The sequence below is a fragment of the Varanus komodoensis genome, unplaced genomic scaffold, assembly GCF_004798865.1.
Source record: "Varanus komodoensis strain SLA01 unplaced genomic scaffold, ASM479886v1 scaffold16, whole genome shotgun sequence".
NCBI lineage: Eukaryota > Metazoa > Chordata > Lepidosauria > Squamata > Varanidae > Varanus > Varanus komodoensis.
In genome coordinates, this window is record NW_025335468.1 from 11,374,327 (window position 1) to 11,389,952 (window position 15,626).

The 15,626-nt window shown below is 37.9% G+C and overlaps 1 protein-coding gene across 1 annotated transcript in view; it reads right to left on the bottom strand.

Moving 5' to 3' along the window:
* OTOG (otogelin) overlaps positions 1–15,626 on the bottom strand; it is a 113,837-nt gene that overhangs the window by 43,918 nt on the left and 54,293 nt on the right. The window contains exons 28-30 of the mRNA XM_044426092.1: positions 14,874–14,900; positions 9,428–9,706; positions 8,168–8,383 (exon numbers count right to left, since the gene is read on the bottom strand). Of these exons, the coding sequence (XP_044282027.1) occupies positions 8,168–8,383; positions 9,428–9,706; positions 14,874–14,900 (522 nt within the window). The remainder of the gene's footprint in view (positions 1–8,167; positions 8,384–9,427; positions 9,707–14,873; positions 14,901–15,626) is intronic.

The following is a 15,626-nucleotide window of genomic DNA, read 5'->3' on the forward strand; positions in this document are numbered from 1 at the left end:
TGTAGGGTTACCAGAGCTTTGCTCTGCAAGTTCCACTGCTGTTTTCTGGAAATGAGTGTTTCCAATCATTTCTGGCTGCCTTTTAACTGCTAGCTCCCTGCAGTGCTTATATCAGTATGATATTCCATGTCAATACAACTGACATGGAATTCATGGAAACTAGGCTGTGAACTATGTGCAAGGGAAGAATCCAACCAATGTCATGTTTGCCCAAGTGCAGGTGCGCAAGCAGTTGGGCATTATGCTTGTGCAACTAGTTGCACAAATTGCTGCAGAAGAGGCTGTACACTGCATGAATGGAACCTGCTTGTGCAACAGTATCTGCAACCAAGATACAACTGCCTCTGCAGCTGAAAGGCTTGACAGAGCTCTACCTGCGTTGCCCGAGTTTCTGGAATGACACCATTATGAGGTGTTATACAACCTTCTGTTCCTTAGGTAACCAATTCATTGACATCACTCCCAAACATCATAAACATCAAATATGTTGTCTTCTTAGGATGGCAAGCATGTTTCCTTATTATAGGAAGTGTACACAGATATGTTAACTTCTGTCAATCCGCCTCTATCAGTGGTTTTGAGCAGGGTACATCTCTGGGGGTGAATTACACAGTCTGATGAATCCATACTCACTATAAGCACTGTGGTATGCAAATAGGCATGAAAGCAAGCAACAGAATAAAATAGGTCTAATTAAGTTCCTCGGAAAAGAAAAAAAATATTTCTGGCATCAAAATAACAGGTGTCAAGGCAGGTTTCCTGGGAAAAAACATTTCAGTGTCACAATATCACCAAGATGTCTTACTCTTGTCCAGGTAGCCATCCAGCACAGCTCCAAACAGCATTTCAGATAGCATAGTCCCAGGAGCTTTGAAGAGCTTTTAATTAAAAACAGCCCTTTGAGGAGAAATGAACGCCATACAGCAAGGGAAGGAATCTTCAGAAGGGCTAGCCTACCATCAGCCCTAGTCAACATAGCCAATGGTAAGCAATGATGGAAACTGCAGCCCAGACTATCTGGGGAGCCACAGCACTGTTTGTGACATGATTATAACACCCAATCTCAGTTAAAAGTACTGTAGCTATGTTTTGGGTTACTAGAATATTCCCAACTCTCTTGAGCTCCATATGTAACACATCACATGCATCTGTGCAACAGTACTTAAAATTGGACAAATAATGAACACTCATCCTAAGGTCATCATCCACAGTATGTGAATGATACTGATTACCCTTAAAGACGGTTAGGAACATGAATTGCATAATACATTTTACATAATACATTTTTGTACAGCAGAAAAAATACAGTGGACATTTTTAATACTGAGGCCCCATCAGTGAGGGTGTTCAAGGATAGGCTGGACATGCACACGGTGGGCATGTAATGAGCAGAGCCGGCTGGAGCCAGAGGTCAGGCTAAATGGCCAGGAGGCCCCTTCTGAATCGCTCTGTTTCTATGTTTCTAATACATATTGTTAGAACTTGTAATTTGTCAGTTGCATGCTCATTACTGAGAGTGATTATTTAGGAAATGCGTTTTTAAGAGCATTAAAAGAATTCTATAGCCTTTCTTTGTATCTGTCACCCTCTCCACAAAAATTGAGTGGTCTTTTTTCTAGCAGAGATTTCAAAATTTTATTATCAATGCTATATTTATCATTCTTTAGAAAAACAAAGGGAAACTGCATTTAAAAAAAGAAAACAATGAATCTCGATTTGTATTTCAGTTTTTTATATGGACATTCTTAAAATTTATCCTTAGAATCTATTTCACTGTCTTGTTAAAATGCATGATATAATTATTGTTTTAGAGTTGAAAGGTCAACAAGAACAAATTCTACATCTACTTTCTAAGCTGAGTACTAACACATTATTACCTCAAAAACTCTACTTATCTGATTTTGTGCATTCCACATAGATACATCTTATGTAAATTATTCATGTGTATTGGAGTATATCCATGTGTTTATTGGGGCAGACCACAGCATTTTGCTGGCAGAGGCAAAGGACAAAAAAATCTTCCCCCACTAAAGAAGCACACACAACATTCTTTGGACAGAAGCTGACCAGAATGGTAATTGAATTTTAACACAATTCTGGTGAAAGGATAGGACTGTCCACTGCACCTGAAGGTAGCAGGTTTTAGGGGGACAGGACAGGCTTCTTCCACCCAGCATCAAATGCTACCTGAAACAGTTATCTCACATTGCCTAGCAGCAGAGAGGGCCCTGGCAATGGCCATATTCTGGGTGTTCAGTTTCTATGACAGGCAATTGGTGGAAGTATAAACCTATGGGAAGAAATATCTCTAATTTCAAAAGACTGCAGTAAGTATCGTGGAAATGGAGTCAATGTCAGAGCTTCTCACCACACCCTGCAAGGTAGAGAGGCACAACTGAACATGAGTTTCCATGCACATTGCACTTAACTGAATGGAGTTACAACTCTAGGTGATCCAACACAGAGTTCCTTCTGGTTTGTCTCAGTTGGAAGGAATGTTTTCATATTACAACCAGAGCAACTTGGCTTGCTGATACCATTTATTTATAGTCTACAGCAATCTCAGCTAAGTTTCAAGTGCCTGTGAAATAACTCTCTTCACAAGAGTTTACTGTCTGGTGGTTCATCGTCATCACAACCACTACCACCATCCCCAAAGTTTGCCCACTTTGGGGTGACAGAGAGCATAGTAGGCACAATACAACATGCAGTGGGCATGCAGTGGACTTAGTATGATATGGAAACTTCTAAACTATACAGTAATTTCCTGTTCTCTCTTATGAAAGAACACTGTACAAAACTAAGGGGGGTGACTTTTTATTCCAATCAAATTTACTGTTCCTCACATTACCATTTCTTTTTTATGGGAGTGGTCACATAAGTCAGAAATACCATAAAGCTCAATTCCTGGTAGATGTCAGAAATACCATAAAGCTTCCAATTCCTGGAAGATGTCCTGGAAGATTTCAGAGTATCAACAGACAACATATCTCAATGCACCTCTACGCAAATATGGTACCCCCACATTGGCTGCAACTGCAATGTCTCTGTCCAAGTAGCTGACCAGCTTGTAAGGACCCTTTTCTAGAACTGCCAAGAGCAGGCAAGGTTACATTTTCCATTGGGCGCTCCAAATTATTTATTGGTCCCTGTATACATGGAAAGTTAATGTTTCAAAGAAATGGACCCCTGAACTCACAGCAACCACTGTAGGAAGGAGGCAGGTTGCAGCAGAAGGATGCAGGTTCACCCATTCCACCTCTTATGGAGGTGCCTCTTGCTATGAGTCCCCAGCATCAATAAACAAAACAAAACAAAAACAATCCAAGCCAAGCCAAGCCACTGGCCACTACAAGACCTCAGGCACAAGTAGCTATTGTTTGTTTTACATCCAAGGAATAGCAGAATCCTTACAAGATTAGAGAATTATGCTCTGGACAACTATTGTGGTAGACAGGACAAAGAATGCTGTAATTCCTAATCCTAAAGTCAACCTAACATCAGCATTTCAGCCACAACTGTTTCACTATGGAACGGTGTGAGTCTATCAATATAGACTCAGAAGTAAATTCCATTGAGTACAATGAAGCATATGGCCAGGTAAAATGTGTATAGGACAGCAGGTGGGTTGAGCAATCCCAATCTAGAGCCTCTAGAAAATGTCTACATGGACCTAGGATTGTTGAGATCCCCAGTCCCAAGGCTGGAAAGCACTCCAGCCTTAGGACAAGGGATCCACACTCAGATCCTTTTCTTCCTCCCACAGTCTGCATGGCAAGAACAGCTCCACAGTTTGTCCTGTTATCCAGACAGGGTGGGGATGGGTTGTGCACAAGGTAATCAACTCTCAGATAAACCAATAAAAAACCATGAGTTATGTGAGGTTTAACCTCACATAATCACCCCCATTGGGCATGGATAGCACGAGAAGCTGTGGTTGTGGCTGGAGCACTCAAATTGGCATGCTGCACCCATGCAGGCTGTTTGATCATGCAAACTACCCAGTGAGTCTTTCTGAAGGGTGGATTTTTCATGTAGTCTGTGGACTCAGTGATGCCTAAACATGGCTCTACATTATCAGTATTTCAGCCATAGCTGTGCCACATTGTAATAGTGCAGCCCTATACATGTCTAATCAGAATTAACTCCCATTTGTAGTCCTATCTGTACTCCCAGAAGTACAGATAGGACTACAAATAATCCATTTTTCACCCTGCATCACAAAAGGAAAATAGAAATAAACATACATTCCAGAAATACTACTCCGTCACACACAAGAGAGAGTCTGTCAAATCTTTTCTTAATGATTTGTTTAAAAAAGAAAGACTATAAAACTGTAAATAATAGCTGTGTACAAGTTGGGACCTAGAATAGCTTAATTAAATGTTCTACTTTGTCTTCAACTTTTCTGTATATAACAAGTCATTTTCAACTCAGTTTTCCTTCTGAAATGCCAGACCAATGCTGCCCATCTGTCATTAATATTGTGAAGATTAATAACAAAAATTACAAATAACACTTCACAGAGAATCCTGACTTAATGGATGCAATTAGCAATTTAAACTAGATATCTTGCAGTGAATAGTTAAATTGTATTATGGTATTTTTAAATCTTCCACTAGAAATGCATGTATGTCATACAAAAATTCTTAAAGAATTTACTGTGTGCTATTTTGGTTACTTATACACACAGTAAAAATGAGGAAGAAATGTAGAGACTAATAATTTCAATCGTACACAATTTTGAAGCAATGGTAACTGCAATCCAAATAGTTGTAACTACATCACACACATACACTTACAAAAATTTATAATGAATTAACCACAGTATTATCCCATTATCTGCATCAATTATACCAAAGGCATTCTAATATTATGGTATACATCTTGGCATCCATGGTATTACTGGTATCAAAAGGGAAATCTTTAATGAACTTTGGCAAACAATTATTTATCACAGAGGGTTTTCTGGACCTCCCAATTTTTCAGATATATTTCACAGAACATGAAGAAGATTCACAATTACATTTTTGGTCAAGGGGTTTAAAGGACCTATTATACTACTCCCAATATTTATATTCAGAAATAGCAGTTCCCAGTTGGAAAAGTTCTGATCTAATATGCAAAGCATTTATGATAGTCAGCAGGAAACCCAATCTATCTTTGCCTCCGCACTCTAGAACTGGTGTAACTTTTCCATTAACTTAAACAAATGCTGCTGTATTTTTAGACCATGTAATTACCCTGCATCAGCAAGTCAGACCTTGTGAAAGAACACTGGAGAAAGATTCAAGCCCCATGTTTCTTTGCTTATAAAACCCTGAAACCCAAATCCTCGGATGTGGTGATTAATGAAATGCCTCGTGATCATTTGATATGATGCCACTTGCTGAGGTAAATTGTTTTAGTTTTCCACTGACATAGATAGGATTCTTTGGCACGATGAGAAGGCAAAGACTTCACACTTTAAAGATGATATACCATTTTCTGCTAATGCACTATTAGGGAACACTATTACAAATGGTAACCTGTCCTTTTCCTCTTAAAGATAAAAGAGTATGAGGTTTTTGTTTCGTTGAAACTACAGCTCAAATCAGCAGAGTTTTATATCTTGATAACAGCATCAGCTTCATGTTTTCTGCTGATCCAAACTTCAACAGCACTATGATTAAAGGAATTTGTCAGGAGGCAACAAGCATTTGGCAATGACAAAACCTGTCATTTTTTGTGAAGTTGGAGTGTGCCAGCCAACAGCTGCATTACAGTCTTTTCTTAACATCCCCACAAATGTAAGCAGATTTACAATGCCACTATTAACACTTTAATTCAATGGTTTAATAACAGGGAATTCTCCAAGGCAGGCAGTTGGCTCCTTCTGTCACAAAAGTCAAAGCACTGGTAAACATACAACTTGCCTAACTGAAGCGTCATTTCTTCCAACATGAATTTTTTTTCCTTTGCTTGTATGAAAAAGAACATTTTACTTAAAGAAATACTTGCAGCTCTAGGAAGAAAATAATAACCTACAAGATTTGTGTCCTCCACAAAAAATGCTTAACAGTTCTGACCCATGTGCTGGATTATTTGTAACACCTGTGGATATATCCAGGGAACTTTCTTGTTCTATTGTGACAAATTCGTTTCAGTCTGTGCAGCCTTATAGGGACAAGATCCTTCAGGGTCTGAGTCCAGCCATAAGCAAGATTGAGGTTTTTTCCCTGTGGTCATTAAAAGCTTCCAAAAATTTGGCTAAATGAGCTAAAGAGGTGATAAACGCCTTTCTTCATATGGACAAGGTCCTGACAGTTCTAAAGGAGGCAAATCTGACACCACTTCTTCAAAAGCCCTCTTTAGATTAATCTGGATTTGGATTAGTTTTATTAGATGGTCCCTAATTTTGGTGGGCGTAGGGGGAGAAAAGATTCTTGAATGTCAACTTCACCCTTACCTAGAGTCTGGCCACATTCACACATGCACTGGTATCATCCAGATTAGATGGGGCAGCCTTTGAAGAGGGCCTGATGAATCGAAGCAGTCCAAAATCAGGCAGTGTGGTTGGCAGCAGATCTTAACATGTGGGCCCACGTAACACCAGTTTTGTAATTAACTGCACTGGTTACCAGTTGTAGCTCAGGCCCAATTTAAAGTGCTTGTTTTGACATATAAAGCCCTAAATGACTTGGGACCTGACTACCTGAAGAACCATCTGCTCCCATTTATATCTACCCACCCATTAAAATCTGGGCAGGAGGTCCTTCTAAAAGAGCTGTCCCTTAAGGAGACAAAGGGGATAGTAAGTAGAAGAAGGGCTGCTCAGTGGCTGCCTCTTTTCCCAAATAAATTCATCTGCCACCAACCTTGTTTTCATTCGGGTGCCAGGAGAAAATGTTTCATTTCTCTGAATATTTTCAAGGACAGTCTTAAATTTGTTATTACTTATTGGTACAACTGTGATACAATTTTTAAAATCTTTTAATGGTGATTTTAATTGGTTTTATTGTTGTTTTTTATTAGTATTCTACTGTAAGCTGACTCAAGAATCCATCTGGATTAGTGGGCAGCACACAAATTCTCAAATAAATAACATGCAGTGGCAAACTCTAAGTACCCTTCAGTGATATTAGTCAGAATTAAAGGCAAAATTTCACACTAATCTCTGTTGAATGTTACGTTTTTGTATTCAGCCCAATACTCCTGCCTATCTAGATCCCTCTGAATCTTGTTCCTGTCTTTTGTAGTATTGCGTGTACCACCTTGCTTTGTGTGATCTACAATTTGGTAAGCAACCCCTTAACCGCATCCAAATCATTTGGCACTCCACTTGAGGCTCTGCTCCAAGAGAATGCTGAGTCATTATTGAGCACTCATTGAGTACAGTTGTTCAACCAGCTGTAGATTCCCTTGATTTTCCAACCCACATGGAAAATCCTTTGTGGAAATTAATGTCTGCACAGTCCACAGTGGTCCAATGATCCATCAACCTGGAATACCAGCAGAAAGACTGAGGAGGTAAGAGCAGAGGAAGAAAGTGCCTCAGCACCCCCACTGTGCAGGATCACCAGTCAGGCAGAACAGGGTCCCCCAGGCAACTTAAAACACTGTCTAAACTTGCCCAATAAATGCTTTCTAACCATATCCTTACTTATTCTGGATTGCAGTCCCTCCATATACCACCTGTTCCACATGTCCCAAGCTGAATATGAACTCTCTTTGTGGAAGAAGGCAGAGGTGAAATAGTTGAGCAGTTATACCTTCTCTCCATCACCAGTTAACAATTCATCTTCACTAGGCAGTGGACCTTCCCTTTTTCCCTTATCTACTTTTTGGTCCTAAGATAACAAAAGCAGGTTTTAGCTTTTGGCATCCTTTACCAGCCTCTGTTCTTTCTTGATCTTCATGCTCCTGACACCATGCTTGCAGATTTGGACAACTCTGTTTTACCATTCCTTGACAATACAATCCTCCTTCCATCTTCTACGCATGCTCCTTTTGAGTCTCAGGTTATCAGAGAGCTCCCTGGGTAGACATACAGGCTTCTTTAAATGTCCCCCATTTTTCCTTCCCATTGGAATACTTTGTGAATGTCTTTACAGCATTTTAGTTTTCAGAATCTCCCATAACTCTGAACTCTTATTTTCCTTCAGGATTTCTCACCATGGGATCCCACCCAACTGTTTTCTGAGCTCTGTGAATTTAATTTTCCTAAAGTTCAAGGTATACTTCTGAATAAACTCAGTTTTCATGGTCCTCTCTATTATGAATTCGAAGGTGACATAGTCACTTCTTCCTAAGGATTCTGCCACTTTCACTTCATCTACAATTTCTTCTTTGTTGGTAAGGGTTAAGTCCAAGATAGTAGAATCCCTTGTTGCTTCTTCTTGCTCTTGAGAGATGAAATTGTAAGTAAATAAGTCAAAAACTTGTTTGAATGTTCCACTCTCTGCAGAATTAAGACTTTCAGCAGATGTCAGGCTAGTTAAAATCTAGCATTAGTACTACTGCTCATCTCCATGAACATGTTGTCATCTGCTACCTATCATATCATACTTACCACTTTATGTCAGGATTTCAAGTGTCCTGTCTGCTTCCCATGTTCCCTCTGTTGTATATAGACACTGAAAGCCACTGATAATGTAGCTCTGATTATCTTTGAAAGCTCTAATGTTAACTATAACCAGAACTGATAGACAATTCACCTTGGTTCAAGAAAAAATCCGCTTGGTAATAACTAACTTTTTGGCAAGCATTCAGAAAAATACTTGTCTGTTTTCTGAAAATTCTCTCTTATAAGCCAAGTATCTACAGCTTATTGTATTATATTGTCCCCTGTGAACTGTAATTTTCAGTACTACCCATGGCAGATGGCCAGATGGAAATTCAACTGCCCTTTTCCCAAAAAGTGTTGTTAGATATGCACAGGTGACAGCAATCCCATAATTAGAAGATCATCAAGAGAGCTTACCAAAACAGGTAATATATTTGGTGTTTTGGTGAACAAAATCTAAGTTATGTGGCTTCTTCATGTACTATACAGCAATGAATATTAGCCCCAATGAAAGTAAGGGGTTAACATTAAAGAACTTTAGAGCATGTGCTTATGAAACAGATGGTTTTCAACTGTAGTGTGCCTGTGGAGGATCTTATTTTACATTTTAATATGGAGAAGAACTATGTGGTGGGAGTGGTGCCTGATTCATGATACAATTGAACATTATAAGCTGTAAAAGATTATTATGAACTTGAATCAAAAGTGTATATAATCAACAAATACTTCAGCAAAATGAATTCATGCTATGTTTAATAACTGGTTAGTTATTTATGAAAAAAAATCAACCAATCCTGCATTTAACTTTCAAAATGTAGGAGTTTCATTTAACATGTAAAAACAGGTTTGAAAATGCAGCCACCAGAGTTTATATTTACTCACCTATAAGTTTAAAAAGTGTAGATAATCTGAATGCTTCAGAATGTTTATATTTAATAACATTCACAGATGAAGCTGAAATGTGAATGAAAGCTCCTGGCACTGCAAATGATTCAAAGGAACTGTATCCTGAGAGCCATGTGTTTTTGTGGATGATAAATGTTGATCTATTATGAAAAGTTTCACTTCTTCCCCACTTAGAAAGAATCAGAGTATTATTGAAAGCTAAATAAAGAAAATAATTTGGTCTGTCAAGTGCTTCAAATGAAACCAGGTCTGGATCTGAAAAACAAAAGAGCAACAACAAAATATTATTACCCAAGTTAAGCAAAGTTTATACAGATTAGTCTCTGGTGCACTTAACTATATGTTGAAGATTACTATGCATTTTTAAAACCAGTCATATTCCACCAAAACAATGACTTATCAGATATTATTCGGCTGTGGTTTTAAACAGAACCACTTACACAGAGAAGCTTCTTAAACTAAACAATTATGTAGTTCAATGAAGAGATTATGTTTGCATCATCTCTTTTGCAGAGATAATTAACCCAATAACAAGCCAAATAAGGTTTAACATCTATCATTAGGAAGTTCTCTCTTGCCCTCTTCCATGCCCAGCAAACTTCCCTCTTCCAAATCAGTATCCACCAAATAAATAGCCAAGGAAACATAATGCAAAATTTCCAATGCTCAATTGTGTTTCTCAGCTTCTCAGTCATCTGTTGAGAACCCTGTCCCAGAAAATATAATGGTAAAACTCCATATCTATATGGCAACCTTCCCCTAGTGTTTGATCCCCACAGCTATCATAGCCAAAGGCAGGAATCCAAGGAAATGCAATCCAAAACTTCTAGGTTTTCCTCACCTGGGTATAGATCCTCCTGAATCCAGAGACTTATGTCTCAAAAGATTTGCATAGGATTGTACCATAATATCTAAAACAGACATTCTGTATATTTTCTGTCAGCTATGTTTTTGTTCTGAAATTTAATAGCTTTCCTAAAAGTAGTCACACTGATTTATGGTAGATTTAACTGTAAGATAAAGAGTGGCAGAGCTGACACCCAAATAAGCATCTGCTGTTCCAAATATTATTTCATTGTACATTGTGTTATTCTGCCTAAAATAACCATAAAACTACTGTAAAATCAACTGTCCCCCTCAGAGCTGGATAATGTTTCTTTTAAAATCCTGTAAAGAGAACAAATAATCTCCATTAAACAGATGTATGATGCACTGTTCATTGCTCTGGAATGTCATCTAATTTTCCAAGATGACAACATTTATTTATTGGAAGAATCACAATTGTGCAGAAGGAACTGAATTTTTTTCTTTACGTGCTGTAGTTAGAAAACTAGCAATGCATGCATAAACAGAAAACACTTGTATCTTGTTATAACCTTATTCTAAATAAATATGGGTGAGCTCAGGGGGTCATATTATCAATACTTCTCTTGATCAGTTCATGCACACTGGAAGGAGGTAAGGGTACACCTACCCTTTCTAATACATTTTGGAGCTGGAAAGAGCTGAGCGCACAGAGATAACATCCACACAGGACCAAAAGCATGGCTTGTGTAAACATGCAGTGGTTGGTTTCAGGCTCGGTTTGCAGTCTGAGCCTATATGTGAATCTTGTATCCATGTATGTGCATGTTTGATCCTTTCCACATGAACGAGATATTGAGGTGTGGCAATTTCCCATAAAACCCACAATAAAGGGGCTCTCCCCAAATAGAGGTCTCCCTGAAAAGTTATACAGGGCCATGTTAGCGCAAATGCATGACAGAAAACAATACTGTTTTCCAAATCAGCATGAACACCCTGTAGATTATTTTCCTATGAAATGGTTCAGCCACACACTTCCTTCCTCTTTCCTATATTGGCTACCATTGTTCTATTAACAGTTTCTGTATTTCTCATTTTGCGAGGATGGTCTCATAGTTTGGATACCAAAAATATTTTTAAACTATTACTCAAGGCACCCATTTCCACATTACTTTGTGTGTATTTTTAAAATGTATTCAGGGAAATATGGATGAAGGCAGACACATATCTTTGTAAAGTAAAAATAGCCCCACATGGCTGAATCATATATCTGGCTGAGCTACTCTAAGAAGTCTGATCAAGTGCGTATTCCCCAATCATCTCTCATTTCATTCTCATATTACAAAGGCTTGTGGTTTTCAGTGTTATCTGGTCCGTCACCTGCACATGCATTATGTATGTTTTAAAATCACAAATAATGAAAAGAAATGTAGAGAATAATCCTAAAAGCATTTTCACATGTGAGGCTTCCCACATCACCACAGTCTGACTACTTATGAAACATAACGAACTCAGTTGACCTAATGTTTGTACATCATTAATTCTATAGTTGGCCAACCACTACATACTTGCAGTTTTCCTCCCATTTTAAACCTCTATTCCAAACAGGAAATTTTAGGACCACTGGGTCTACAAAAATGTTGATCTGAAGACTAGATGATTTGTAAATCATCAATCACCTTGTAAAACCCCACTCACTTAGTGGAGACCTTGCCTGGGATCCTTCTTGTTGGGAACCTATGGAAAGCTGAAGAGGAAGGTTTGATGCCCCTTTTACAAAACCATCAATGTTTTAATGCAGGCAGAAGCAATTCAGTATATGATAACGTAAGAACTGCTTTGCCCAGAACAAGAGTCATCTAGTGTAACACATTATCATCAACAATAGCCCACCAGATGTCTCAGAATGCACGCAAATAATATACTTCTTCCATTGTTTATACCCAGCATCTGGTACTCAGAAGCAAACTGCTTCTCATTTTAACATTCTCTTTAGTAAATTTCTAGGTATTTTACAGAGGCAATTAGTTACCATGTGCTTTTGGCTTATATAGTCCTGATGTCAGCATAAAGCTCACTGCATCACCAGAATGAGTGCCATTTCCTTTTGCTGGAAAAACAGAACCATCCGACAGCTTGGCCGCAATTGCAATGTCTCTGTCCAAGTAGCTGACCAGCTTGTAAGGACCCTTTCCTAGAACTGCCAAGAGAAGGCAAGGTTACATTTCCTGTTGAGTGCTACAAATTATTTATTGGCCATTTGTGTTTTTTCCTGCTGTACAACTATCAACTTACATGCATCAGAATCAAAACTGTGTTTCACACAAAAGCTGTACACTTGAGTTATGGAACATCTACAAGCTTAATTTCAGAAAGTATTTGTTTGAATCTTATCCTCATCTATCAAAGTGAAAGGTAATAAAATTAGAGTTCTTTATCAATACCCACACAGAAAAAGCTATTATTAAAATAGAGTAGTTAGAAGATGGGGGTGCGACCCTGCAAATGCACAGGCCCACTAGGGCATACAAGAAAACTTCAGACTTTTGAAAAGATTATTGCCTATATCTCCAAACAATGGAGGCCAAGTTGTGCATGGGCCCTAATGCTGCCTTCAAGTATTGACAGTAGTAAACAGTGTGTAGACACAAGATGGTAAACTACCATTCTGCTTGTTTCCCTTTAACCTGGGACCAAAACGAAAGCTAACTGGCCTGGAGGGGATGCATCCTCAGGGACATTACACGTGACTCCAGTTTTCCTTTGGGGTCTTATCAGCTATGAAGAAGAAATCTGCTTACAGTTAAAAAGAACTATGAGAAGAGAGATAATTTACTTCAAATTCTTCTGAGAATACCACCACCTTTAACGCTTTAACTGGTTCTGCATACCAGACCAACAAACAAATCCATAATATAAACATTACAAATTTTGAGAATGTAACATTGAATTACATTTTACCATACTTATATTTTATTAAATTATAACTATGATTTACCAAAGTACTCATGAAGAGAAACAACCCTGATGTCTTGGGAGGCTTCTCTAGCCACTTGGTGAGCTAACGTGATATCATGGATACCTACAGGTAGAAGCTAACAGACACCTGACCATTTTTTAAAATGAAGTCCTTCTAGCCACTGGTAAGCTGCCATGATAATCCGTTCATAAACACTAATTGCTTAGTATTTAAACTGTCAGCATAAAGCAGTTCTGTGAAGTTGAGGAGAAGATACCAGGACAAAAAAAGGAGCATTGAGTAACTACAATCCCATTATATATAGTAAATCTAAACAAGTAAAAATTATTAATAAAATGCACATAGCCTATTATAACTGTATGTTATAAACCAAAATAGAACTCACTAATAGAAACAAAATGAATCTGTACATAATGTGTTGAATCCAAATACTTGAATATATTGCTGTACAGGAAGAAGGGAACTGTGGATCCAATCCAATATATTCCATCAAAGATGTTGATATTAAATGCATGAAAACTAAATGTCTATGCCTTCTCAATTATGCCAATCTTTGTGGTAAAGGATGAAAATTGGTTGTCAGATTGTCACCCAATAAGTTTTTTGTCTCCCTTCAGAGGGAAGAGGAGGAACTGGCACTCAATCTGCCTGGGTCACAGCAGAAGAAAACCTTAGACTCTCTCGCTCACAGCAGTTTCATTCCATGCATTATACATTTAGAATATAGCCCAAATTATCTGAGGAAAACTTTAAAATGCCTGGAAGGAGTGGGAAAGCTTTAACAATTTCTCTCCAGCTTCAGATTTTCCCATTGCCTAGAGCTTTAAATATCTGTTTGGAATATGCCAAATATAACTGGTTGAGATGATTTCTTACTTTGTCTAGCAGATAGTCATGCAGAAGCAATATATAGCAAACTTTGTCTCTTTTATAGTACCAGTGGATTTGAATGTTAGTAAATAGCTTGAGAGAGACTGACAATTAATATAGCTTGCAAGCTAGCTCCCTCCTGAGGACCTTCAGGAGGGAGCATACTGCATGTCAGTTCTACATTTTAACAATTTTCTTTTGCAGTGTAGAAAGTGCAACTAGTAATTAGTAGTTCTGAGTTACTGTATCATTATGCAGTAGCACAAAGAGGTGTTTAAAATGGTTGCAAAAGCTGGTAGTAGATAGCAGGTAAATACCAAGAGACCCAAAAGATGGCAAATATTGGTGACGGCTGTGTTTGTTTGCTTCATGATCACACCTAAGGCTCACCCTTGCAGTTGTTCTGTTTTCTATACCCAAACAACATTCTCAAGTGCTGTTGTTCACAAGTATGAACAAGCTGATAATCCAGCTCATGTCTTTCCTTCACACTCACCTTGCCCTGCCTAAAATACTGTTCAGATTGTGGAGTTACTAGATGGAGAGTACAGCAGTATAATGTCCAGATCAGAATAATTCTATGCAACAGGTTGCTAAATCTTAAGGGACAGTTATGTGCTTTCAATTCTGTATTAACCACAAGCTTTCAAGAACTATACAGTAATATATGCTGGTTCAATAAATCTGAGCACAAAGATGTCACTTTTTAAAAAGGTGGCAGGAGAGAAAACACTTCTCTTTATTATTAGCTCCCCATAAACTCCTTACCTTTATTGATATATTCACAATCATAAGCTAAAGGAAAGAAGAGTAAACAGTTAGCCATAGACATCTGGAATGCCATTATTGAGCATCACTTTTCACAGAGACAAAGAGATAGATTCATATTTATACCAGCACATTTCACTTTCATTCAAATTGGGGAACAATGTTAAAACTAGCAAAATGAGTTTTAATGTTTTGTTCATTTGTTATTACTATTTTGATTTATTCACAAATAGCATATTGCTGACTAAGACACTGGATAAGGAAAGAAATATCATGAGCAATAAGCAGATAGTTATCCTTTTATGACCTCTAGTGGATGAAAATTAACTTAGCTGTCTTCCCATAATACACAATAGTATCAGAAACTTCAAAGTACAAAAATCGTGTGTGTAACAGACTACTAATCCAAATGTAAATTATCATCACAAAGAAAGCAAGATTTTTTTTTTCAAATTCCATCAAACTTCTGCAAGGTTGTAAAGAACTTGGGGTTATTTACTCCTAAAAAGAGTAGTCCTTGAACTAATGTTTTCTTCAAAGTCATTAGCACTGAATTATAGATCCTTCCTCCTAAAAGATACTTCCAGGATGATTGTGATTGTGCTTAGTTAGTGGTCATAGAAAAAGTACCTTTTCTCATGTCGTAAGGATCATCATTACTAATTTCTGAAGATAAATCAAAGTTAGCCTTAGCTACAGGAAATCAAGAATGGAATAATGGATATGCAATCTTAAGTTGCATGCACTCTGTAA